This window comes from Perognathus longimembris, chromosome 23 (genome assembly GCF_023159225.1).
Source record: "Perognathus longimembris pacificus isolate PPM17 chromosome 23, ASM2315922v1, whole genome shotgun sequence".
Classification (NCBI taxonomy): Eukaryota; Metazoa; Chordata; class Mammalia; order Rodentia; family Heteromyidae; genus Perognathus; species Perognathus longimembris.
Window position 1 is genome coordinate 11,372,152 of NC_063183.1, and position 23,834 is coordinate 11,395,985.

Sequence of the window (23,834 nt, forward strand, 5' to 3'; positions counted from 1 at the left end):
AAAAGCGACCCCAGTTAGCATGAGAAAATAAAGTTCCCCGTAGCTCTGTGACAAAGCAATGTGTGGAAGACTTGAGATTTCCAAGAAGACTGCAGAATACCTAGGTTTCTCAATGTCACCCAGGTAGTCTACCCATTTCCTAAAGGGGACATGGCTTCATCCCCATGGACACAGTCAAGGACAAAGGAGTAGAGGCACAGAGAGGTGCCGCAACCATCAGTTTTCTCTCCAATGTGGCCACATCGCCACTCTGTCCTTCTGGTTAGAAGGTTTGTGAAGCTCAAGCTACAGGTTCTCTTCTCTTGCATTTATTTCCTCTTCAAGGCTTTTCACAAGAAAAGTGCCCCCCGGGAATGGGGCACCATCCCAGCACTTCCCTATGCGGTTGCTATGGAGATGAGATAGTATTTGTAAAGTGGAGATGTGTGCCTGGCATGGAGATGGCCACCGAACAGCCCAGCAGGGGCTGGTGAAGACCCACGTGAGCCTGGCGGGCTATCTCCCAGGCTCAGTGACCTCAGTGAGGGCAGTGACCTTTCTGGGTGGGCCTCGATCGAAGAGGCTGAGACTAAACCACATGGCTCTTTTCTGATGGGAAAGAACGTCTAAATTTCATACCAGGGGACACATTTATAGCTGTTTGGCAGAAATTAGTTCACAGAGTGAATGCTTACCGGCACAGCAGTCTGATTTTTAATTAGCGTGTGGGAATCCAGTGGACTTCAAACATTGACAGTAAAACATGAGAGACCTCTGCTGGAGACAAAGTACACCTTTGGACTTCAACAAAAGCTGGAGTCTTTGCAAACTAAATTTCCTGCTTTCTGGTTTGAATTCCTGGTGTTTGACCTGATTACCAATAAGCTTTTGGCACTGGAGCAAGTCTTTGAAAGCATGTGATTTCAAGTGATATGGTTAATATGAAACTAAATCTTATCAGCATACTTCTGTTCAATACTACACCCCAGCAGACGCCTTCTTTAAAGCATTGAACAATGGTTCACACAGGCTAAGTTCTGAGAAGCTCAGCTATATTCCCCTCTGAGGTTGTTTTATGTATTTAATGGGGAGGTGTGCGGGGGGGCGGGCAGAGGCAGAGAAAGAGAGAGAGAGAGAGAGAGATCTCAGAGGAACTAGGTAGTCCTAGGAATGACCTCCCCCCCCCAAAAAAAAACCTTGTAAATGAACTACTCATTAAATTCATGAAGAAAAGAAGAAAGTGAGCCCTACTCATTCATTCATTTTACTTTGGACATTTAAGAAACTTTTTTATCATAGCTGGGTGGGGCAGTTTAAACCTGTAATCTCAGCTCTTGGGATGCTGAGGCAGGAAGATCTCAAGTTTCAGCTGCATAGGGAGAATTTGTATCAAAAAAAAAAAGAAGAAGAAAGGAAGGAAGGAGGGAAGGAAAGAAAAAGAAATGTTTATTTTCCAGAAAGGCAAGGATTTTTAGAACTTCTGTCCACTGTGCATGGTGGCACACTCCCCTTGGGAGCATGTCTACTGTGGGTCCAGGGTTGTGAGGCAGAGACAGCTCATGGGGGGAACAGAAGGACAGACACACGGTACGGTATGTGGATGCCCATGAGAGTCAACAACCTGTGAGAGCGGTGCTCTTGGATGGTGAAAGCCGAGGATGTGGGGTCCTTCCACAGACAAAGGATAGGTGGGGCATCCGCAAGGGTCACAGGCACACGTGAGCAAGGCAGGTCTGGGAAATGCAGGGGTACAGAGGCCAGTATGGGGAGGCTGCTGAAGATGGGGACGTGTCTGGAGTGACATGGAACGTAGTACATGTCTGGGAACTGGGGATCAGGGAAAGCTTTCATGGAAATGAGAGGCATTTGCTTATGGTTATTCGCTGAAACCTTAATTAGAAATTAATAAGACCCAGATTGGAACTTACTATATATGAGCAAAGGCTATGAAAAAAAAATCAAGAAGATTTCCTATTCATTTCTTAACTCATCAAGTATTCCTTCTGCTATGGGCAAATACAGATGTGGGAACTAGGGGTGGTGGATAAGATGAAGGATAAATCCAAGGCCGGACCTGGCAAAGAAATACAGGTAGTGAGTCAGGTCCAAGTTTCTCCTTGTTCACCAAGCCAAACCTAGATCCTCTAAAAGATTCTGTGGGTTACACTAAGTCAGAGGAACCTGGAACAGCCAGGAAAGTGACATCTGGCTTCGTGTGCTGAGAGATCAGCTGCTTTCAGAACAAGAGCTGGGTGACTTCATCTTGGCTGTATATACGTGGTGGACTTGGGCTGCTCTTGCTGAATGCTTTTTGGTGGAATCCAGGCACAGGGACAGAAAGGGCAAATTAAGGAGAGGGGGAAAAGTTGGACACATTGGTAGGAGGAAGTAACAAGCAGAAAGGAAGCTTGCAGTTGGCTGAACACCCCCAGAGACCTGTCTCTTGGCCAATTCTGTGACCCCTCTAGCTGGCCTCTAGCAGGCTCACAGAGCAAGGATGCTCAGAATTCCAGGCTGAGTGCAGTGAGAAAGCTGAAGGCATCACAGGCAGAGTGACAGGGGTGGGCAGTTGTCAGGTGCAAGGGGTTGCTTGTTTGCGCAGCTGTGCCTAACTAACCCCCGGGTGCAACTCTGGCTAGATAAACTACCACCATCCTTGCTGCTTCACCTTCCTGCCCTGCGCTGAGTTCTGAAACAGTACAGCCCTCCTGTAAATAGGGGTGACACCAAACTCAGCCCCTTGACAATGACAAGGTTGCACAGGGGCAATCTCTGCTGTTCTTATCCTTGATCTACCCCACCCCCAATTAGTCAGGATACCTCCTGCTTCCAGTGGGCAGGACAGGCCCCTGGGGCTTGGTTGGGTTGAGCACAGTGGTTATGCTTGGTAGTGAGGAGTTGGGGTTCTGGAAGGCTCCAGAGCCTGCACTTTCTTCTTCCTGACTGAATCACCACCTGCCACGGTATGGCCCAACAGGGCTTTCTGCATCCATGGCAATGTCCTCCTACACCTGTGCTGTCCAGCGCAAACTTGTGTGGCTACCTAACTTTCCATGAACTAAATTTTCTCACTCAGCCAAACCACGTATGGCTATGAAACACCTAATTGTGGCTAAGGGCAAATGAGGGACGGAATTTAAAATTTTTACCCAAATTTTCATTTACTTAAATTTAGGCAGTCACAGGTAACTGTGGCTGCCCTGCTTGGCAACTCCTCAAGGTTGGTGAAGCAGAGACACTGGGAGGAGGCCATGAGAAGACAGAGCCCCTGCACGCTGTGGGGAGCAGCCCTCCACTTGTAGGTATGAGCTCGGGGTAGAACAACCCATCACAAGACACCTTGGAGTGATTGGCCTGATCCAGGTCTGGGAGCTCTTGGACCTGGAATGGGGGAGAATGGACACACACACACACACAGAGTTTTGACTCAGTGTCGCTTCAGCCAACACACCCTCTGCAGAGCCCAGGGAGGAACATGCCCAGTTCTGTCCCTTGCCACAGAGCAAGCAGGTACAGTGAATGGGCCCTGGGGACACAGGAATGCTGGGGATGAGGCTAATCTGCATGGCACAACTGGTCAGACCATACTCCAGGTGCCTGCTTTACCCCACCTAGGCCCTGTGGATTGCAGGACAGGCTCGGTGAATGAAATAAGTTGGAAAGTTATTCAGGCATGTTCAGTACTTGGGTGGAGATGTTCAGACACTTGAAAAGGCTGAAGAACAGGGACTTAGGAGGACAGGATGGGCCCAGGATTTCCTCACTCAAGGGCCACTGCTGCATTGGTGAAGTTTAGGATGCTGGTGCCACTGGGGATGGAAGGGACCTGGAGGGGGGGCGGGGGAGGGAGGGAGGTGGGGCATGCCTCGGAAGGCTGCTGCTGAAGGAGCGAGATCACAGGAGCAAGCTGACAATTGTTCAAGGATGAGGTGACTCAGAAGCAACACCACACTGGTTAGGACTCTCTGCTACCTGCTGTTGACTTCCCCGTCCCTACACTATCTCCTGTAGGCACCGGCATACTTGACAGCCCGACTTTTGTGCCCATCTTCTCCCTAGATGGGCTGTCTGGGTGATGGTGGGCACAAAATGTTCATTCTGTTTCCACATCATTCCATGCACATCATGTCACTTTCCACTGAGCCCGAGGAGTGGCAGGTTGCTCTTAGGCCTTGTTGTACTGGTGTGGGATGACCTGAGCCCCGGGAGTTCCAGCAGCTGCCGTCACCCCACTGCCATCAGCATCACCTGGAGACTGCCTCCCCACACGCTCCCTTGGGGGCTGGCAGAGGGGACCAGGACTCCTGGCCACACTACCGACTCAGCTGGGCTTGACCAGGAGGCCTGGACACCCCTTCTCCAATACAAGGAACCTGTAAGTCTCCAGGTAACTCAAAATTCTTTTCCTCTTCTTCCTCTGTGCCAAAGGGGCAGATGTTCAGTAGGACCCAAAAAGCTGGGAAGGTACCCAGGTTGAGAGAGAACTCACTGACACAGCGCCAGTAAACAGGGAGGCTGGAACACCATTCCAGGCCTGATGGATTGCTGATGGCAACCCCGGGAGTTAATTAGAACGGCGAACTCAGTCCTTACACGTCAGTGCTCTTTGCCATTAACAATTCAGGTAAAGAAGGAAGGACGCAGAATAATAGAGCGGGGAAAGAAATTAATTGAGCTAAGCCTTTTAAAAGTATTTCTGATACATCAAATTCTAATGAAAGATTAACACACACGATGGAAATATTAAAAGGCACTTACGGAGGTCTCCAGAAGACAAGGAGAGCAAGAAATCTGTCAAAGGTGAGAGAGCTGATTAAATCTTGCAGATGAGGGATGAAATGTGTTTACTCACAGCTCTGAATTTAAATCAGGAAAACAGTGCGTGTTAATTGCCTTGCTGCTCACAACTTGGCCTCCAGCCTTCTACCTGTGTTTGCACTTAAACCTGAGTCTATGCTAGACTTGTATGTCAAGACCAGAGGTCCAGTATTGGGGCGGGGGGGACGGGGACTCCCAGTAGGAAAAACTCATAGCTAAAAGGCAATAAATCCTGGCAGAGAATCATGGAAGGATGTGGGTTACACAGTCAATTTTGATTTGCCTGTTTGTTTGGGGGAATAGAACCCATGGCCTCTTGTGTGCTAAGCAAGCAACCTATCTACCACTAAGTCACATACCTTCCCCACAGTCCTAGTCAGATTTTGTTGTTGTGCCAGTCCTGGGGTTTGCACTCAGGGCTCAGGCGCTTTAGCTTTTTCCCTCAAGGTTGGCATCATACTACTTGAGTCACAGCTCCACTTTATGCTGGTTAATTGGCGACAAGTGTCTTACAAACTTTCCTGCTTGGGCTGGCTTTGAACTATAACCCTCAGATCTCAACTTCCTGTGCCACAGGCGCCCAGCTCTCATCTCTTGTTTTGGATGCATATGAATTGCACAAAGGGCTGGACCTGTTTCTTGTTCATTCTCCACACTCCATCCTTTCACTTACTCCCCTTCCTGTCATTCTTCTCTGTTACAGCATGACCTAGAAAGGCAGGCTTCCCACCTTCCAGAACATTCATTACCACCTACATTTTCCTGCTACTTACATCAAACATCCCAAGCTCACACATTTGAAACAGCATATCATTTTAAAGATTACCCAACCCAAAAAGATTAGCAACTGTTCAAAGAAGAAACAAGTCATGGAAAATGTGACTTTCCGCATCACACCTCCCAAGAAGGAAGTCCTTACTTCAAAGGCATCCCGGGTTCAGCAGGAGCTAAGCCAGCGCTGGCAGCCCACTGCTGGTAGACAATTTTTCCCATCACATGCTCCTTTAAATCTCCCCCACTTCTTCATAATAACCACGACCTGATTCATTCTACAGACTTTACTGATTTAAATGTGATTCATGTCAAATTCATGGCAATCATGCAAAGCTAATTTTTTTTCACATTTTGAGTTGTATTATAAACGACATGGTAGAGGTGGTAGGGAAATGAGAAGTGAAAGAGGGCATATTTATTTGGGGAGGGGGACGGGAGGGCCCAGACAGGCAAGTAAGGCCTCAAAGAAAAAGGGGAGGATTTTTTTTTTTTTCTAGAGAACTTAGATACAAAAGAGCCACTCAAGGTCAATTCTTCAGAAGGGAACTGGGAACGCAGGTGGGGCGGGGGAGGTGGGGCCTACAGAGGCCTCCCTCCCACTCCTGAGGACAAGGCCTCTCTCTGGGCTGAACAGCTGGAGCCAGGAGGGCCCGTTAAGCCACAGAGCATCTCTGCCGCCTCCCTGTCTCCCCGAGGGCCCTGCACCTGTGGTGGTGGAGGCTGGTCTCTGTTTACTGTAGTCACACTTCAAGGACTGGAAACTTCTCAGGCTGGCATCTGGGTCCATCTTCTGGAACCCCTGACTCATGTCACCTTTCAGTTTCCTTCTGAGCTCTTGAGCCTGTCACTTCTGTCACTCAAAGGTGACACAGCAAGGTGACACTGAGGGTGATGGCCACTATGGACCCCCGTGGGGAGGTAGCTAGGTGCCTTTTGGTCTACAAAGGAAACCTCTGTTTGACAGGTGAGAAACTGACAGAGTTTCAGGACAGACTCAGGCTCTGGGGCCTGCAGAGCTGGCAAGTACCCAAGAGAAATTGAGTACTTTTTGTTTCATAAAGTAACAGCCACAAGTACCCTATTTTGGAGGAGAGGGAACTAAGAACCAGAGTGTAGGACCTGCTTAAGGTCATACTAATAATGGGTTCAAGTTCTGGTAGATTCTAACTCCAGACATCAGCTCTCACCACTGTGTGGGGAAAGGAAGGAAAGGATGAAAAGTCTGTCTGTGGGTTCTTAGGGGGTAAGAACTAAAGTCAGTTATACTCAAATTTGTATTTGTAAAACACCTTTCAAGCACACTAGAATTACTTGCAAGCCAGGAAAAGGCTGGGGCAAGATTTCAAACAGTGTGTGAAGAGGACTGCTCACTGCGTCCACTACACACCCTCCGAGGGCCCACTGACATGAGCACACTTGTACTGCAAAGAGGAATGGGGCTGTTTAGAAAGGAAGTGTGGGGCTGGGGATATAGCCTAGTGGCAAGAGTGCCTGCCTCGGATACACGAGGCCCTAGGTTCGATTCCCCAGCACCACATATACAGAAAACGGCCAGAAGCGGCGCTGTGGCTCAAGTGGCAGAGTGCTAGCCTTGAGCGGGAAGAAGCCAGGGACACTGCTCAGGCCCTGAGTCCAAGGCCCAGGACTGGCCAAAAAAAAAAAAAAAAGAAAGGAAGTGTGGCTGATGGCTCATGCCTGTCAACCTAGCTGTCAGGAGGTTGAGATCTGGAGGATGGTGCTCCAATGGCAATCCAACCAGAAAAGACCTTAAGACTCTAACTCCAAAATAACCAGCAAGCTGGGCACCAGTGGCTCATGCCTTGTAATCCTAGCTACCCCAGGGGCTGAGATCTGGAAATCACCCTTCAAAGCCAGCCCAGGTAGAAAAGACTGTGAGATTCTTATCACTAATTGACCAGCAAGAAGCTGGAAGTGGAGCTGTTGCCCAAGTGGTAGAACACCAACCTTCAGGGAAAAGCTAAAGGACAGTGCCTAAGGCCTAAGTTCAAGTCCTGGTACCAGTAAAAACAAAACAAAATAGCAAAAAGGTCAAGTGGTACCATGCCAACCTAGCCAGCATGCAGAGCAAGCACAAGGCCCCGAGTTCAAATCCCAGTTACCCTCATACATTCTCCCCAAAACGAAAGCCTGGCAGTTGGCTTTGTGCCTCAGGTATAAAGTTCCAGTGACCTATATCAGAGGTGGGCTGTGATTCAGGCACTGTGTTCAAAGCCTTGTAGATGAAGGAAGTCAGGCGTGGGCTAAGAATGTGCTGAAGTCCCTGGGCTGCTCACCCTAGGAGGACAGCCTCTACCTACCTCTCTTCCTATGTCTCTAGCACTTCTACCTACCTCCTGTGTGCTAAGGCCCTGAGACTCAAGGGTATAGGAAGGAAGCCGCTGGCCACAGCTCTAGCGCCTCCAGTGGCAGAACTGCAGCCTGTGCGGTCTGTTGATCCACTGCTTCTCCAAGTGTCAGGGTCCAGGCCACAGACTGGGGCTTCTTCATTTTGCCAAAGGTCTCCTGCCATTTCTCTCTCTCTCTCTCTCCTTTCCTTCCTTCCTCCCTCCCTGTCCCACCCCCTCACCCCCCTGGCTAGACTGAAGCTTGTGATCCTCTTGCCTCTGCCTCCTGCGTGCTGGAAGGCCTGTGAACTTTTACTGAGTGCCACACACAACTTCCTTTTTACACTGTGAAATAAGTGATCTCTTTCTCAACACGCGTTATCAATCTCCTGCTGCTTTTAATAGCAGCGGTTCTTGGTGTGTTTGGGGGTAGATATAAACACACAGAGCAAACTGCTTGCTTCAGGCCTGTACTGAGAAAGGAGGCTTTGAAAGCAGAAGCACCTCATGACGTGGAGTGCAGGCCGGCTGGGGCCGGCAGGAGTTCCTGGAAGAGGCGCCACTGTAGAGACGCGGAGGCTCCGTGGCAGCAAGGACCATGTCCATCAATGTTTCCTTCTTCTGCCTGAGGACACTCGTCACCGAGGGCTGTGCTCTGTGGCTTTTCCTGACTGGCTCCACGAATCAGTCAGTGAATGCAAACAGCCAAAAAATGAAGCATTTTCCAGCTTCTTCTCAAGCCCCAAATTTTCGAGTGATTTTGAAGTGTGGTTCTAACAAAGCAGGTCTCCCTTCTGGGTTGTTTCTAAAGATTGTATGGAATGTGTATTATTTGATGCCATGAAATGCTTGGCAGAGAATGAAATAATAAAGCAAGTGTGATTCTGGGACCATTTTAAAATAATGGCTGAGCGGGTGGTCGGGAACGCCTGAACAGACTCTGTGGATGTGTGAGAGAACACAGCCACGTGGCCTGGAAACATGCTCACAGAGATAGGAGTCTTTTCTAGAACCTTTTGGATGAGCAAAGGTGGGGACAGAACCAACAAGACAGATCCAGGGCTTGGAGTGGTGCCTGGCAGCAGCTGGGTGGGCTGAGCCAGGCAGCGAGCTGTACCTAATGGGCAGGCAGCCTTGGCATTGTGACCCATGCCCCTCCCTGAGCTGGATCCCTTCTCCCCACCACCTGGGATATGGAAGGTGGAGGTCTCCCCCACCCCCCCAACCCCCACTACCACGGGCCATCTTGCCTACAATGCTTAGCAGACAGCTGTGGTCCAGCTCATCACACAGGCATAAATGACAAAGGTGGGCAGTGGCCAGTGCCTTTTGGGAGGGCAACTGGATGAGAACGATCACTAACATCATGGTACTTCACTCTGAGTGGGGTGATTTCATGGCAAGGAACTCTCCTACCAAGGTCCTATGCCGCTCCTGCTCACCTGGTGAGAGAGCAGGCACGGCAATGCCCATGGCAGGGTGGCTTGCACAGCAGTTGGTGGGGACATGTCCACTGAATACAGTCATGTGCAGTATGCTCCCCCTGTGTGTTCTGACATGCCCCACACGCAACAGCACACAGTGCCAAACTAAACAACACAAGACGAAGACAGCCTCAACTATAGCTGTTGTCATTCACTGGCAAATATTTGCTCAGGGCCTGCTAAGTACCAGGCCTGGGCTGAATGAGTGAGGCAGACTCTTTCCACAGGATGCGCATATGTGTGTGTACAGGCACAGGAGCCAGGGCTGCGAGGCTGCATCCCGGCAGCAATGGAGGGGACAGCCGGCGTGTGCTGCACAAGCTGGGCACTATTTGTCTTTTACAGTGTGGATGTGCTCCTATATTACCAGATGGCCCACCAAACACATCCATAAACATTGAAAGGATATGGCTGGGCTCAGTGGCAGGGCCCAGGAAGGAGGCCCATGCAGGTGAGCTTGGGGGTGGGGGTGGGGGTGGAAATGGCATTGCAAGTGTACTGATGTTCCAGTCTCTGACAGGGCACTGGTCTGGCATCATTTCCAGCCTGTTGGAAAGTGCTGACCAGCAGTCCAACATGATGATCTACTCTAGGTCCCCTCCCTCTTGGGATGGAGCCCCCAGGGGACTACTGGAAGATCTCACAGGCAGTTCTGGAAGGATACAGGGGCCCCTAGGCAACCCCAAAGCTACTGATGCTTGAAAAGCCAATAGGGTCATCCCAGGGGACCTCCTCGGTGCCCCATACTCCCTTCCCTCACTGGTGACTGGCTGAATCCTGCCAGCCCCCCTTCCTCTAAGCCTCAGTGTACCCACTGCGAAGGAGACTAAGAGCTTGCTAACAAATGTACGTTCAGCAGTTTGGCAGCAAGAGACCGGTACTTGAAATGTCTATTCCTGGTGATTGTGATAACTTTGTTTCTCCCTGATATCTGGCCTCCCTGGAGGAGAGACGCATAGAACTTTCTTGCCTAGGCTAAAAGAACCTGGATTTGGATGTTGTTAATACTCAAAAAAAGAACCATATCCTAGCCTAATTAGAAACAGCTGTTTCCAGGAAGACTCAGTGCATATTTAATATCTACAGACCATAAACAACATGTAGTTTAGGCCCGGCAAGGGGGTACATGCCTGTAATCCCAGCTTCTCAGGAGGCAGAGGTAGGAATATTCCAAGTTCTAGGCCACCTGGGCAAAGCTGACAAGACTGTCTCAAAAGGCAAAATGACCAAAAGAGAGGGAAGTATGGTTTATGTGGTAGAGAACTTTCCTAAAGTAGTTTAGGCTCATTTTACAAATTAAAATAATACTGAATATTAAATATGGTTCTTAAAACTGCCTCTCCCTCCACTGCTACATGACGTGGGGAGGTGGGTTTCCTTGTGGCATCCCTGAGCCCTGTTCTCAGGACTGGTGATGACCTCACAGACACCTTAGGCAGAGGCTGCAGGGACAATGGAACCGGCCTTCTTTGGCACACGGTAATGATGTGAAACTTTATCTCACTCATGTTTAGCTCCACAGGTAGTGAGAAGATGTTATACATGACTTGTTGGGCAAAGATTAGGATGAGCATAAGCAGCTGACCTGGCCATGAAAGAGAGAAACTATGAGTGGGAATAGTATTACGTAAGCACAGTTGGTTCTCTGACACAGCAAATATCTCAAAGGTGAGACTCCACGACCTCCACATGGGGATGTCCAGTGCCCAGGCCTAGACCTGCCTCTGCTCAATGGGAGATGAGCAGACTAGACTGCAGAAGGTGGCTTCGGAAGGCTGGGCTGCATCTCTTCTGGGCAGTGGTATGAAACAACCTGGCTCTCTCCATCCCACCACCTCACTCTCTCTACCATGGTTATGTCTTTAACTTTGAGAGTTATTCTGAAATGTTATACAGCATAGCACTTTCAGTTACCCCCATTTCATGCATGAGGTTAGGATGCTAGTCCAGGCTATGGAGGGAGCAGGTAGGAAGTGATCCTGGTGGGCTGGCCTGAGCTCCTCCCACCATGCTGGGTCAAGGCACAGTGGAACCCACTCCTGGAGTCTTATCTTTTGCTTTGGTGCTTGCATGCAGCCCCAGAACCAAGGATGTCAGAGCTCCCTGGACAGAAGGGAAGCCTTACCACATGTAAGCGCCACAGTAATCATGGCAACACGTGGCTGTGTTACACATGGCTAGTGTCCCTCATCTTCATAGCCGTGGAAATTTCAGCAGCTCAGCTCATATTTATGATTCTGTCCACTTCTTAGAGGAGGAACTGAAGGCCTTGGCAGGTAAGTCACTTCCTAGGGGCACAGAGCTGGCACTGTGATCCAGGAACATGAGTCCCCAAATTTGTACTCCCGTGCTCTGCAGTCTTCACTAAGATGGCTTCAGCCTGGCTACCCAGGTTAGCTTCTCTAGGTCAGCCCAACTGAGTCCAGTCACCCTGCAGCAGGGCAGGCAGCCCCACTGTGCTCCTAATTCCTTAGTTTTTCTTTTTCCCAGGATGGGGGAGGTGGGGACAGTGAGGGGACAGGAAGTGTCAATTCCTGAAACCAGAGGTCATTTCCGGGGTGAGCCTGAGACTTGACAGTCAGCCAGCAGTGCTGATGGTTTAGGGACACAATTGTCTGCAAATCAACCTTTACCTGAGCCAAATGAGTCTGCCCAGGATTTGCCTATCCTGAAGTCTGTCAAGGCCGAATTTATTGCCTTCTTCCCCCTTTCCTTTCAATTTCAGTCTGTGCTCATCAGATTTCTTCCTGCCTCAGAGTGGGGGCTGGGGGCTCTGATTCCCCAGACACCCAGTGCTGAGCTAAGGGACTCCCCAGGGGTAGCATGGCCACAACAGTCCATGCTCACAGTGGGGTGAGGTCACTGACATCTTGGGGCTTCCTGCCCCTTGGGGCTGAAGCATTTCCTTTCTACTTCTTAGCTATGATGGGCAGGTGCCAGGTGGTGCACCTGTGGAAAGGCAGCCTCGCCTGAGTGACGAGTGAATGGGGGGCAGGGATCCTGCTGAACATGTGTGTGGGGGGGACCAGAGGGAACAAGACATAAGCCACAGAGAGCGCTCAATGTGAAACCATGGCATAACCTGGGCTCACAAGCACAGCACATGATACTGAGACCAGGGTTCCACACACTGTGCGACCAAGCTGCTTACCTTCCAAACAATGAGGCTGTTCTTTGCTTGACTTCAGCCCACCACTGCTGTAGAACACAGCCCACCAAGGGCTCATCAGGCAGAATGGACATAATTCTACCTCTCAATGCATTTTCCTGCTCGGGAACCTCATAGTGAGTGGCTGGCCTGGGACCTGGCTGTGTATCTGTGGTCCAGGCATACCACTTGAGGCAAGCTTGCTTGCTTGCTTTCAAGAAAACCATTCTGCAGTGATTTTTACCAGCCACAGATGCATCCTAACCAGCCAATTACGGTCTGAGTAGTGAAAAGGAGGCTCTTGACTGCCTGGCTAAAAGCCCCTCTTCTGCTACAACCATGACACAGGAGATGGGCTCTGGGTCCATCTGAAGCAGAGTCCTGGCTGAGAAGGGGACAGAGGGATGTCTTCTGCCCTTTCAGACAATGGCACTGCCCCCCACCCCCGCAGGGGCTTCTAGAGCTGGCTTCCTTCCCTCAGCCCTGACATGGGCTCCCACTCTGTGCACAAAGCTGCTGATTTATGCACAGGGCCAAGGAGAGGCCTCCCCAAACCCAGGCCCATTCAGCCTGTGAGTTATTCCAGTCGATGCACAGCCATCTGGCTGTGGGCCCTTCCTGCCTTCAGGATTGATGGCGGGGCATTAATTTTCCTCGAGGTAATGACCACCCAGCCGGGGCTGCCTCTTCCTCCATAGCGTCTTCAAGGAGCACAGGCCAAGGGCAGGCTTTTCAAGGGAGGGAAGGGCAGCAGTTGAAGAAGCTGATTTACTCTGTATTCTGACGTATCGATTGACCTTTAGAGTTTAAAATTGCCTGCCTCTACTACTGATGACTCACACAGCTGGGCCCTCCAATCAAATCTTGATCTCTTTCCAACTTCCCTATGGATAAAAGGCCAACCGAAGTGGGGAGCCATGTCAGACGCCTGCCAGGATGGCTGCTTTCACAGGCATGTTCTTGCACTTGGTACTATGTATGCTCAGTACTTTGACAAAGCCAATGTCCTCAGCTATGGGTCTGGTCCAATTCCATTCTTATTTCCATTCTTCTAGCGCCGGCAGCACCCACTACATGGTCAGGAATTCAACTGTCAACAGAGCTGGGGGTTTCAGCCCCTCACTGGTTTGGTATTGAAGCAAATCAAACAGCCACACACAATCAGAATACAGCCAGAAATGCTATGAACTAGAGATCTCGTGATCTCTAGGTTTTGCTGGGAGTGATCTGTCTACACAGAGCTTCAGGATGGTAGGGTGCCAGCCAAGCAAAGGGGGTGGGGATGCTGTTACGGTAGGAAAGTACCAGGCAAGGGCACGAGCTAGGCTTCCATCACAGTCAACAATGTTCTCATTGTTGTTGTGTTTTTTTTTTAATCCCTAACTGCTATGCTTTTTATTTTGATAAATATTATTTTATATGATCAAAAGCACAGGCTTTGCTTCATTTTTAAACTTGAAGAGTAGCGTTCTGCAGCACACCTCTGATCGAATGAGCCCTCCTATCCTTTTCTTGGAGAAAGGATCCTTTCAAAATGGAACTTGGGCATCTGGTTAAGATTTCCCTGGCCCCTTTGGGCTGGCAACACTCCACCCTGGCTAGAGAACTTAAGTGCATGCAAGGGGGTAGTATGGGGGCTGGATGGCTGTGAAGGATGGTACCTGAACCTTTTAGGGTCAGGATGCCAGGAGAATTTGGGGATCAGTGAGCTGTGCTAGGAGGGCAGCAGGATACAATGGCTGGGTAAAGAAGATGGGAGAAGAGAGCAGGCTGGGCTGGGTGCCAGTCCTGGGGGAGGTAGCTGGGGGACTGCCAGTAGGTAGAGACCAGGACTACCCGAGGGATGGTGGGGTGGGAGGATCAGGGCTGAGGGAAGAGTTGGAAGGGGAAGTGGGCTGTGCAATGAATTCCCCAGGAGACCGTGGGTGCCCGCCTGGGTCACTCGATGGTACATGTTCTCACTACTGCATCCGAGCAAAGGGTGCTGTGGCAGGAGGGGAAGCAGCTGAAGCCAGGAGACTGCAAGACCCCAGGAAGAAGCAAGAGGGCGAACAGAAAGCTGCAGGTCTCCATCACATTCACAGCCCTGGAGAATGCAAAGCGGAGCTGGGCAAGAAGCAACTTTTATGAGAAGCCAGTTAAAGGCGAAAGGTTAACGGGAGGCATCTAAATGACATGCAGTATTTCCTGGATTTGCTCAGCCGTGGAAAACCCCAACTGCCTTTAGAAAAATGCAAAAGCATTATACAATTCAAAGGGGTGGGTATGGGGTATGGAAGGAAGATGAATGCGAGAGATAACCTGGATGTGCCAAGCTGAAAAGCAGGGAAGGTGCCCTGGGTTTTTCTGTATGAGAACCTAAAAGAGAGAAGTTGGTCTAAGCTGGCATAAAAAATGGTGTCCCCTACCAGGGGGGGCTTGAATTCAGTATCTAGGCGCTGTCTCCTAGCTTATTTGCTCAAGAGCAGTACTTTACCACTTGAGGCACAGCTTACTTCTGGCTTTTTGGAAGTTAACTGGAGAAAAGAGTCTCACAGATTTTCCTGCCTAAGCTGGCTTTGGGTCACGATCCTGAGTAGCTAGGGATTACAGGTGTGAGCCAGCAGTGCCTGGCCCCGTATATTTCTTATAAATTTAGTATGGTGAAGAACACTTGACATTATTTGAACAATCAGCACAGCTCACTGACCTCTCCTTGAGAGGCTGCTCTCCAGGCCTCCAGAGAGCCTCCTGTGGAGTTCTAGCTGGGAGGGCCAGAGGAGAATTGGGTGGGTGCAGGGAGGTGTTGGTGAGCAGGCGAGACACTGGGGGAGGTGGCAGGGGGGCGGCTAGGAGAGGGGTGGTACATGAGGGTGGCCCTCTTCTGAAATCTTCATAAAGGTCAGGCTCTCTGTTATTGGTTTAGTCGCCCCAGAGATTTGTTTTGGGTGCTCTGTGGTTAATCAGATAAAGGGCCAGAAGCCAACCTTCCCTCATGAAGCCTGGGCAGCCACTATGTCGCTCCTTACAGCTGGGCCTGCTGGAAAGAGGTGGGCGTGTGGTAGGTGGGAAGCCGGTAGCTCAGGGCTGGGACCTGTAGGCAGAGCTCCAGACAGCCTTGGTGAGTGGGCCAGAGGGAGGGATGTCTTGAAATGCATGGTTACTCCTCAACCCAACTCTCCCACCAATTCCTTTTCCTGTGGCGGCTCATGCTGCCCTTCTCCTGCAGACTAGATGTCATCAGTGAAGCTGGTTGAGGGAGAGCTGGGGCCACTGGGGAGCCACCAGCCCATGATGGAAGTCTCCAGAACTGTGTATGCCCAGGCAGCACAGGACAGGTGGGCAGACACACATCATGCTGGTGATCATGGACTCTGAAGCTGACCCTGAGCCAGGAAGCCATGGCCTCTGAAGACTCTGACATCTGCTTGGGTGACAGAAACTGTAGACCAGGAGAAGGGGCAGGTTCTCCACCTATTCTGTGGCTGACTTTGGCAGGATCTGTTTCAGTGTCTGGTTGTAAGGAGAGGAAGACAGGAGACAGAGACAGGCTTTCGGCCTGAGCGTGCACAGAGGCTGATTTTCAATTATTGCCTGGGGAGGGTCATATCTAAGATGCTGGGGGACAGTCTTCATTGATGTCTCCATGATGTCATGTCAGGGCTGTGCTCAGCCCAACACCCCTGTAACATACCATTACAGCAGTTTGAAGTAGGGAGGATAAGAAACATGTCAAGGGGTGTGACACTTCAGGGTGCTGGAGCTGACTTGCCCACCAGCAGGAACTCTGTCCCCACCCTTGGCAGGGTCCAGGGCCTGCCTCAGCTCATGAGATCAATGGTAGGACTCTCGAGATGTTGCTTTTTGGGCAAACCTAAGCCCCCTGCAGCTGTCCTGGGAGGAGGAGGGACATGGTCCCATTTTCATATGTGTTGGGAAGGACTGGGCTTTGAAAAAAAATATTCAAATTGTAGTGTCTTCAGCAGAAACAGTCATTTTAATAGGCAAAGAAGGGAAGAGCTCAAACCCCAATCTCTCCCATTTCCCCAGCTGTGGTGAGCCTTGTTCAGGAGAGTCCTACAGCCACTTCAGTGTCCAAACAGGGCACAATCATTAGGTGACCTTGTGATCTCAGCAAAACATGTCTCTCTAATGTAGCTCAATTATGATTGTAAGTTTATAAAACAGGAAAGATTACAGGAATATACATTAAACCACATCAATGAGAGCTACTGAAGAAAAAAAATAGGTCCAGCAGACAGGTACCAATCAAATAATCAATACTCAGGAAACAGCTACATCACCCTGCTTTAAAAGAACCAAATAATGTTGCAATTGGATTTACTTAAAGTTTTTCCACTTGAACAAAACTGACAGCTGTATTATAATCACATTTCCAGTCAGTTTATAAGATACAAATTTCATTTCTCCTTATTTCTACTTCATTTCTGAAAAGTGGCCAGCAACATTATTCATCAAGCCCACGGAGAAAAAGTCTAATTCATAGAGAGAGGGGAAATGTCATTAATCCCATGTTTTCCATTTCCTTAGAGAACTGGTGGTTTAATTCAAACATAATTTTTTTTCAGAGCCCCAGTTTCATAGCAGAATAATGAAAAAGAAAAGAGAAAAAGAAAAGGGAAAAAAAGAGAAAGAGGGAGGGGGGAGAGAGAGGGAGGGAGAAACATTCTAGCTATTAGCTAGGCAAATGACTTGGGGTTGATCTACATTTTTAGAAACTGCCCAGGTGGGTGTAAGATCTGGGGTTCTTTCATTTGTGGGGGAGAAATGTCAACTGGAAACATGACTATTCTAATGTATGCATTGAGAGCATTCTTCAACTCACAATCCAGCTGCCTTAAGTTACTCAAGACAGTACTGAGCAATGCCAATTCTATGTTTACAAATAATTAAAGTGACTGCTAAGCTTGAATCCTTCCAGTCCAACGAACCTTTTCTGAGTGCTTACTGTGTACCAGGTGCTGCAGCAGGCACTAGAGAGACACAAACTAAGCTGGAGGTGTGCCTCTGAAGTGTGCATGGGGAGGAGTGGAGCCGGAGGAAGGAAAGTCCAATGGACACACACGCCCTTCACCTCTATTCACCAACTGTTACCAGGGGCTGCACTTACTTCCTCCCTCATACCCTCCACACACACTTTCCTTTTCTGAGTCACCCCAAAGAGGCAGGCGTCAGACACTCTACTCTACAACCTCGAGCCAGTCCTCACTAAGAAACAGGATGTACTCCCTGAGAGCCACAGTGATATCATCCCAGATAGGAAGTGGACACTGACCTCAGGTATATTAGCCAATCCCAAGTGAGGAACACTGACCTCAGCTACACTGACCAATCACAAGTCCCCATACAAATCAACCTATGTCCAGAAACTGTTCTGTTTTATTTTTTGGTACTGGGATCGAATCCAGGATGTTGCACTTGCCAGGCAAGTGCTTTGCCATTGAGCTACATCCCAGTTCCTAGAAACTGTTCTTTAAAGCTGTTTTCACTTCCTTCACTCCAAGAACAATCAAGGTAGGTAGCTGTCATGCTGCACTAGCATCTTTTAGCTAAGGAGAGCATGCCTGTCCTGCCCTGTCTCTCTTGTCAGAGGGATCTTCATGACATTTTCATGTTTTCAGTTCCTTTCATGTCTTGTCCAGGCCTCATGCATGCAAGTGCTCCACCACTGAGCTATACTCCCAGACCAAATGCGTATGTTTCTGGAAAGCTCAGAGTAGTTTGCATCCTGGGCTTGGCTTGTTTCTTTTTTTTCTTTTTTTTTTTTTTGGCCAGTCCTGGGGCTTGGACTCAGGGCCTGAGCACTGTCCCTGGCTTCTTTTTGCTCAAGGCTAGCACTCTGCCACTTGAGCCACAGCGCCACTTCTGGCCATTTTCTGTATATGTGGTGCTGGGGAATCGAACCCAGGGCCTCATGTATATGAAGCAGGCACTCTTGCCACTAGGCCATATCCCCAGCCCTTGGCTTGTTTCTTTTTTTTTTTTTTTTGGCCAGTCCTGGGCCTTGGACTCAGGGCCTGAGCACTGTCCCTGGCTTCTTCCCGCTCAAGGCTAGCACTCTGCCACTTGAGCCACAGCGCCGCTTCTGGCCGTTTTCTGTATATGTGGTGCTGGGGAATCGAACCTAGGGCCTCGTGTATCCGAGGCAGGCACTCTTGCCGCTAGGCTATATCCCCAGCCCCTTGGCTTGTTTCTTGACTGTTGTTGTCGTCATCGTCATCATCATCATCATATAACTATGTTCTCATTTTCATCAGAATCCATCATCATCATCATCATCATCATCATCATCATCATCATCATCATCTAACTATGTTCTCATTTTCATCAGAATCCGGCACATGACCATGATTGGACATCAGCAAAATAAGCTAACAGAGAATTTTCCAGAATTGATAGACAAGACCACAAAACTGTCATTAGCTTTGTAAGACAAATCAATGAGCTCTCATTTTCATGGACTTACAATTAAACCACATAACTTGCTTGGGGAGCTACTGTTGCTGGAAACAACTCTCTAGGCATAGAGAGGAGCAGCCAGGGACATCCATGGTGCCTCAAAACTGTGCGCCAGGGTGTAAGGGCAAAGCAGAGACAATGCAAGAACTGGGTAGGCATGGGGAAATAATCAGGCCTTTCATGGCATTCAGTCACCTTCATATTCATCACTACAGGATGATAAAGAGGGGGACTTGGGCTGCATCTCAAACATGGAACAAGAACTGGGAGTGTACAGCTGGAGGCATGGCTCAAGTAGAACACCAGCCAAGCAAGTAAAGCCAAGCAAGCACAGGCCCTGAGTTCAAATCCTAGAACCGTGAAAGTAAGTTAAATAAAAGGCTAGCATGCCTCTTTCCTGAGCAGGACCCTGTCTTTGGTGCTCTTAGAAAGAATCCATCCTTGGTGCCACCTGTGCCCAGAGACCCACTGCTGGCCAGCAAACACTTGCTCTGAGCTTCAAGGGAGCATTCTTCACATGGTGGTTTCTTATTAAAGTGGCAGTACAAAGAGGTCAGTAAATAAACTTCCGGTCACTGCTTCCTGAATGTGCACAGCTCTATCTGTAAGCCCTTATTGAAGGAGACAATGGGGGTAACCAATCCCCAATCTGTCTCCCAGATTCAGTTTCCTCAAACTGAGGAATGGAAAATACACACAGAAAGCACTCGGTGCTCTGCAAGTAAGGTGATAACCCCAGTATTCACTAGCACCAAAAGTGAAGCAAAATAGTAGTCAACCAGCAGCCCAGGCACTTTATTCTAGTACCATATGCCTTTAAAACTTACAATCCCCAGCATTTTCTGAGCATCACCCTCTTTAGCAAAGGTAATTTGCAATTAGGCAGGGTAAAGACAGACAGCCATTACTTTCTTAATGGCCAACTACCCAAAAGGGCTCAGCTAAGTGATCTCAACTAGCAATTGGACCGATTAGAATTGATAAGTGAAATACTCTTAACCTTCCTTTCAGTGGGCCACTTCTAGGGGGAGGGGGCGGGAATGCTGATTCCCAGCACAGAATTTAATTCCAATTCACAGACATAAACATGATTGGTGCCTTGCTGCGTCCCTTTCTCTACACACATCAGGCTGGAGAAGGACTGGCTATGATGCCAGCAACTGTGACAATTCAAGCCCTTACAGAAATTGCTGGGGCCATTTGTCAAGAAGGATAGAGCAAAGGAGATGGGCAGAGGGCACAGAGGGGGCATGGCTTCTCAGTCTTCCATGATGGAGGCGTAGGAAGGCCAGAAAGCACTAGAAAAGGCAGAGTGAGAGTGGGTGACACGTGCAGTCACCGCTGTTGAGAACCATGTAGGTGTCTTCAGGCAGTGAGTGCTGGGCTTTTTGTGAGCAGTTGGCATTCAGCCAGCGGGTCAGACAGTGATGTGCTGAGCCTCTTACATACTACACAGTATGTTTCTCACACTGCCTGTACTTCACTCACCCTGAAGACAACCCTGTAGCCCAGAAAGACCACTCCCTTTTAAAAATTATTCACTCAAGTTCTGGGCTGGGGAGGGAAACTAGGGCCTATGCAACTCTAGGCAAGCACTCTGCCCACCAAGCTGACCCCCAATTCCAAACATCATCATGTTACAAGGAAGGAAAGAGAGGCTCTGATGATTTCAGTCATCTGCTCAAGGGGACACAGCAGGGCAGGGGTCTATGTGGGTTACAAAGCTCGACAGTCTTGCCAAAACTCACAGAAGCACACACTGAAGCTGGTGAATTTACTGTACAGAAATGATGCCTCATATTTGGCAGTGGACAGCCATCTGTGGTTCCCACTGCCTGGCCTTTGCCTCTTTGGCATTTTGTAAGGGTGCCTCCCTGGTCACCCTTAAGTGACAAGGTCAGAAGGACCTGACCCCATTTTTCTGCCTAAGGGGGGGTTGGTGACCTCAAGAAGCCAGCCTCTTATCTCCCTGACCACTGCCCAGCTCAGGGATGGTCTTATGACCTGAACCAGGACAGTGAGACCTCTACCCCAGACTTTTTATACCTCCTGTCTGACAAAGATGCTTAGCTGGCACAGCAAATCCTAGGGCTGCCAGTGGCCATTTCTCCACTATCTAATGAGAGGCCTCCTGATGATAAAGCTAGACCAGAGGAAAGCAAAGCCAAGATTAGAGAAGGGCAACTTTTTGATGCTACTGCTTCCAGACCCAAATCCAGCCATGCCTAAAGGCAGAACCAGTGACAGCCATCTCCCTTTCTTTTTTCCACAGGCCAGTTGATTCAGAGTTTTCTGTGAGTTTTTCTCCTATAACCAAAGATCCCTAATATTCAACAATGCTTTTACTGAACAGAAAATCAGGGCATCCTTCAGTGTGCACATGCCTCATGGCACATGGGAACACAACCAGAATTTATACCTGTTGTCACTGTTAAATCTCAGCTTTGAACCAGGCAGTCCCAGCACTCAGAAGGGTAAGGCAGGAGGATCACAAGTTCGGGATCAGCTCAGGCTACACAGTATGACTCTATCTCAAATAAATAAAAAAACAAAACTAACAACAAGCCCTGGCCTCCTGTTTTGGGGAACACTGAGCACAGATGCCCAAAGGCACAGCTCCAGGTTAGAGGCCGAGCTCCTGGATCTCTGGAGCCCCCTTCCTTGCCCGGCACTGGTGACATGCTTTTGCCAGCTTCCAGCTGGAACCAGCAGAGCACCCATCACTAGCCCGCACAGAAAACCCTCAGTCACACCGTGTGCCCAGCTTACGTGGAGACGGGGCACTGGCCAAGCCTCTCAGTGCCCAGCTCAGCCCTATCAGCACCCTCTGGCCTCCATGGAAGCAGAATGCAAAGGCTGAACTCAGGTGCCTGGAATCCTTCCCATTTTTCACAGGACAAGCATGCCACTTGCACACGGTGGGCATAGGGAGGCGGCAGGACAAAATGCCCCTTGTACCACATTTACTCCCCCCCCCCCTGCTGCCCACCAGCTTCCCAGGCTCCGGTCCACTTACTCAGATCCAGCACATCATCAGTTTTGATCAGGTCCTCTTCCCGAGTCAGCGGCAGTTGTGTCTCCGGCTCCCCTCGCAGCTGCAGCGACAGCGAGCGCAGCATGAAGAACACCCGGATGGCCTGGATGGAGGACAGAGCATTGGGAGCACACTGCAGGGGCAGCTCGGCGAGGTGCCCAGACCACACCCTGCGTGGGCTCAGGCCACTTCACCTCCACTGAACACCTGCATCTGCCAGCGTCTCACCCCAAGTCATCTGGTCACCACAATCCCTGTCCAGCATTCAGCCACTCCACACAGGGAAGGAACTGAGACCCAGGGAGGGGAGCGGGCTGCCAAAGGCCAAGATCCCAGCCTGCCTGTCCAAAGAAGCCCCAGACCATGGAGGCCAAAACACTAGGACGTGTTTCCAGGCCTTGCTACTGAATGGAGGCCTGGGACGGGAGTGTGGGGTGTATGTGGGCTTTAGAACTGGTTAAGGCCATTGAAAAATCTTACCCCACCATAGGGGAGTCCCTCCATCTCTCAGTCCCTGGCCTTAGGATGAAGAGTATGTTGATGGTGAGGCCAAGGACTGGCAGGCGGCACAGGTGTGGTGATTTCCCCTGTGTATCTGCTGGAGGTAGAGGCAGCCCCATGGGCACTGGGATTCCTGGCCCAGGAGATGTCTGTCAGAACCCAGTGTGGCTATTGGGCATTTGCAGAGGCAGAGTCCCAGAAGTGTGAGCAAGAAGCAGCGGTTAGCCAAGAGCAGGCTCGCCACCAACCAGAGCCAGGAAGTAGAGGGCAGGGAAGAGAGGCACTCCAGGTTTCTTTCCAGAGGGACAGACAAGGCTGTCCTAGACCCAGCAACCCTACTATGCTGAAGCAAAGCCCAACTGCTGTAAGCTTCACTCTCCTCATCTGTGACATGGGCACAAAACCTCTAACTCACAGGCTGAGCCAGCCCTGGGCTAAGGCTACAGGAGAGGGGTCAGCACAGTGCTCCATAAAGGGGTGGTGGTCTAGTAACTAGACAGGCACTGTGCTGGGCAGAGAGGAGACCTGGGGACAAGCAAGTGTCACCCAGGTGAGTTGTACAAAGATGAACTCAAGTGCACCTTTGGGTACTCTTGTTCTGATCCCAATGACTACGTGAAGGGAGAATGCCCGTAATTCAGCAAACTACTCCCCAATAAGGAAGGGGACACACTGCTGTTGGCCAAGAGCTGGGATGGCACTGCCTCTGATGACCCCGGTCAGGTGACTCCAATCCCACACTGGGCTTGAACCAGTGGGAGGGAGGCCTGAGATCAAGATCCTATTGAAGGAAACTGGGAGTGCTGGGAGTCCACTCACCCTCCCAGCACTCTCTAAGAACTTGGAAGTACTAGGGAAAGTCAACACTCACACTAAGGGGGTAGGGGTGGTGGTGGTGATATTAGCTCTAGCAGGTCTTTTTTTGTGCCAGTATTGGGCTTGAACTCAGAGCCTGGGTGCTATCCCTTTGCTTTTTTTGCTCAAGGCTGGAGCTCTACCACTTGAGCCACATCTCTACTTCTGGCTTTTTGGTGGTTAATTGGAGACCAGAGTCTCACAGATTTTCCTTCTTGGGCTGGCTTTGAACTCCAATCCTCAGACCTCAGCCTCCTTTGTAGCTGGGATTACAGGTGTGAGCCACCAGCTCCTAGCAGTTTCTAAGGTACAGTCTTCATCTCTAACTGTCAGAAGAAAGATGTGGCCACAATGAACATGGGAGACCTTCCATGTGGTAGAGTCCTGCTGCATGCCAGGGACTCTGAGCCCCTGACTGCAGCCTTAAGACTCCAGGA

General features: G+C 49.9%; 1 protein-coding gene across 9 annotated transcripts in view; it reads right to left on the reverse strand.

Moving 5' to 3' along the window:
- Positions 1-23,834, reverse strand: part of Clec16a (C-type lectin domain containing 16A) — a 150,871-nt gene that overhangs the window by 50,750 nt on the left and 76,287 nt on the right. For all 9 annotated transcript variants that reach the window (XM_048333044.1, XM_048333043.1, XM_048333040.1 and 6 more), the window contains one exon: positions 22,024-22,144. In XM_048333044.1, coding sequence (XP_048189001.1) covers positions 22,024-22,144 — 121 coding nt within the window. The remainder of the gene's footprint in view (positions 1-22,023; positions 22,145-23,834) is intronic.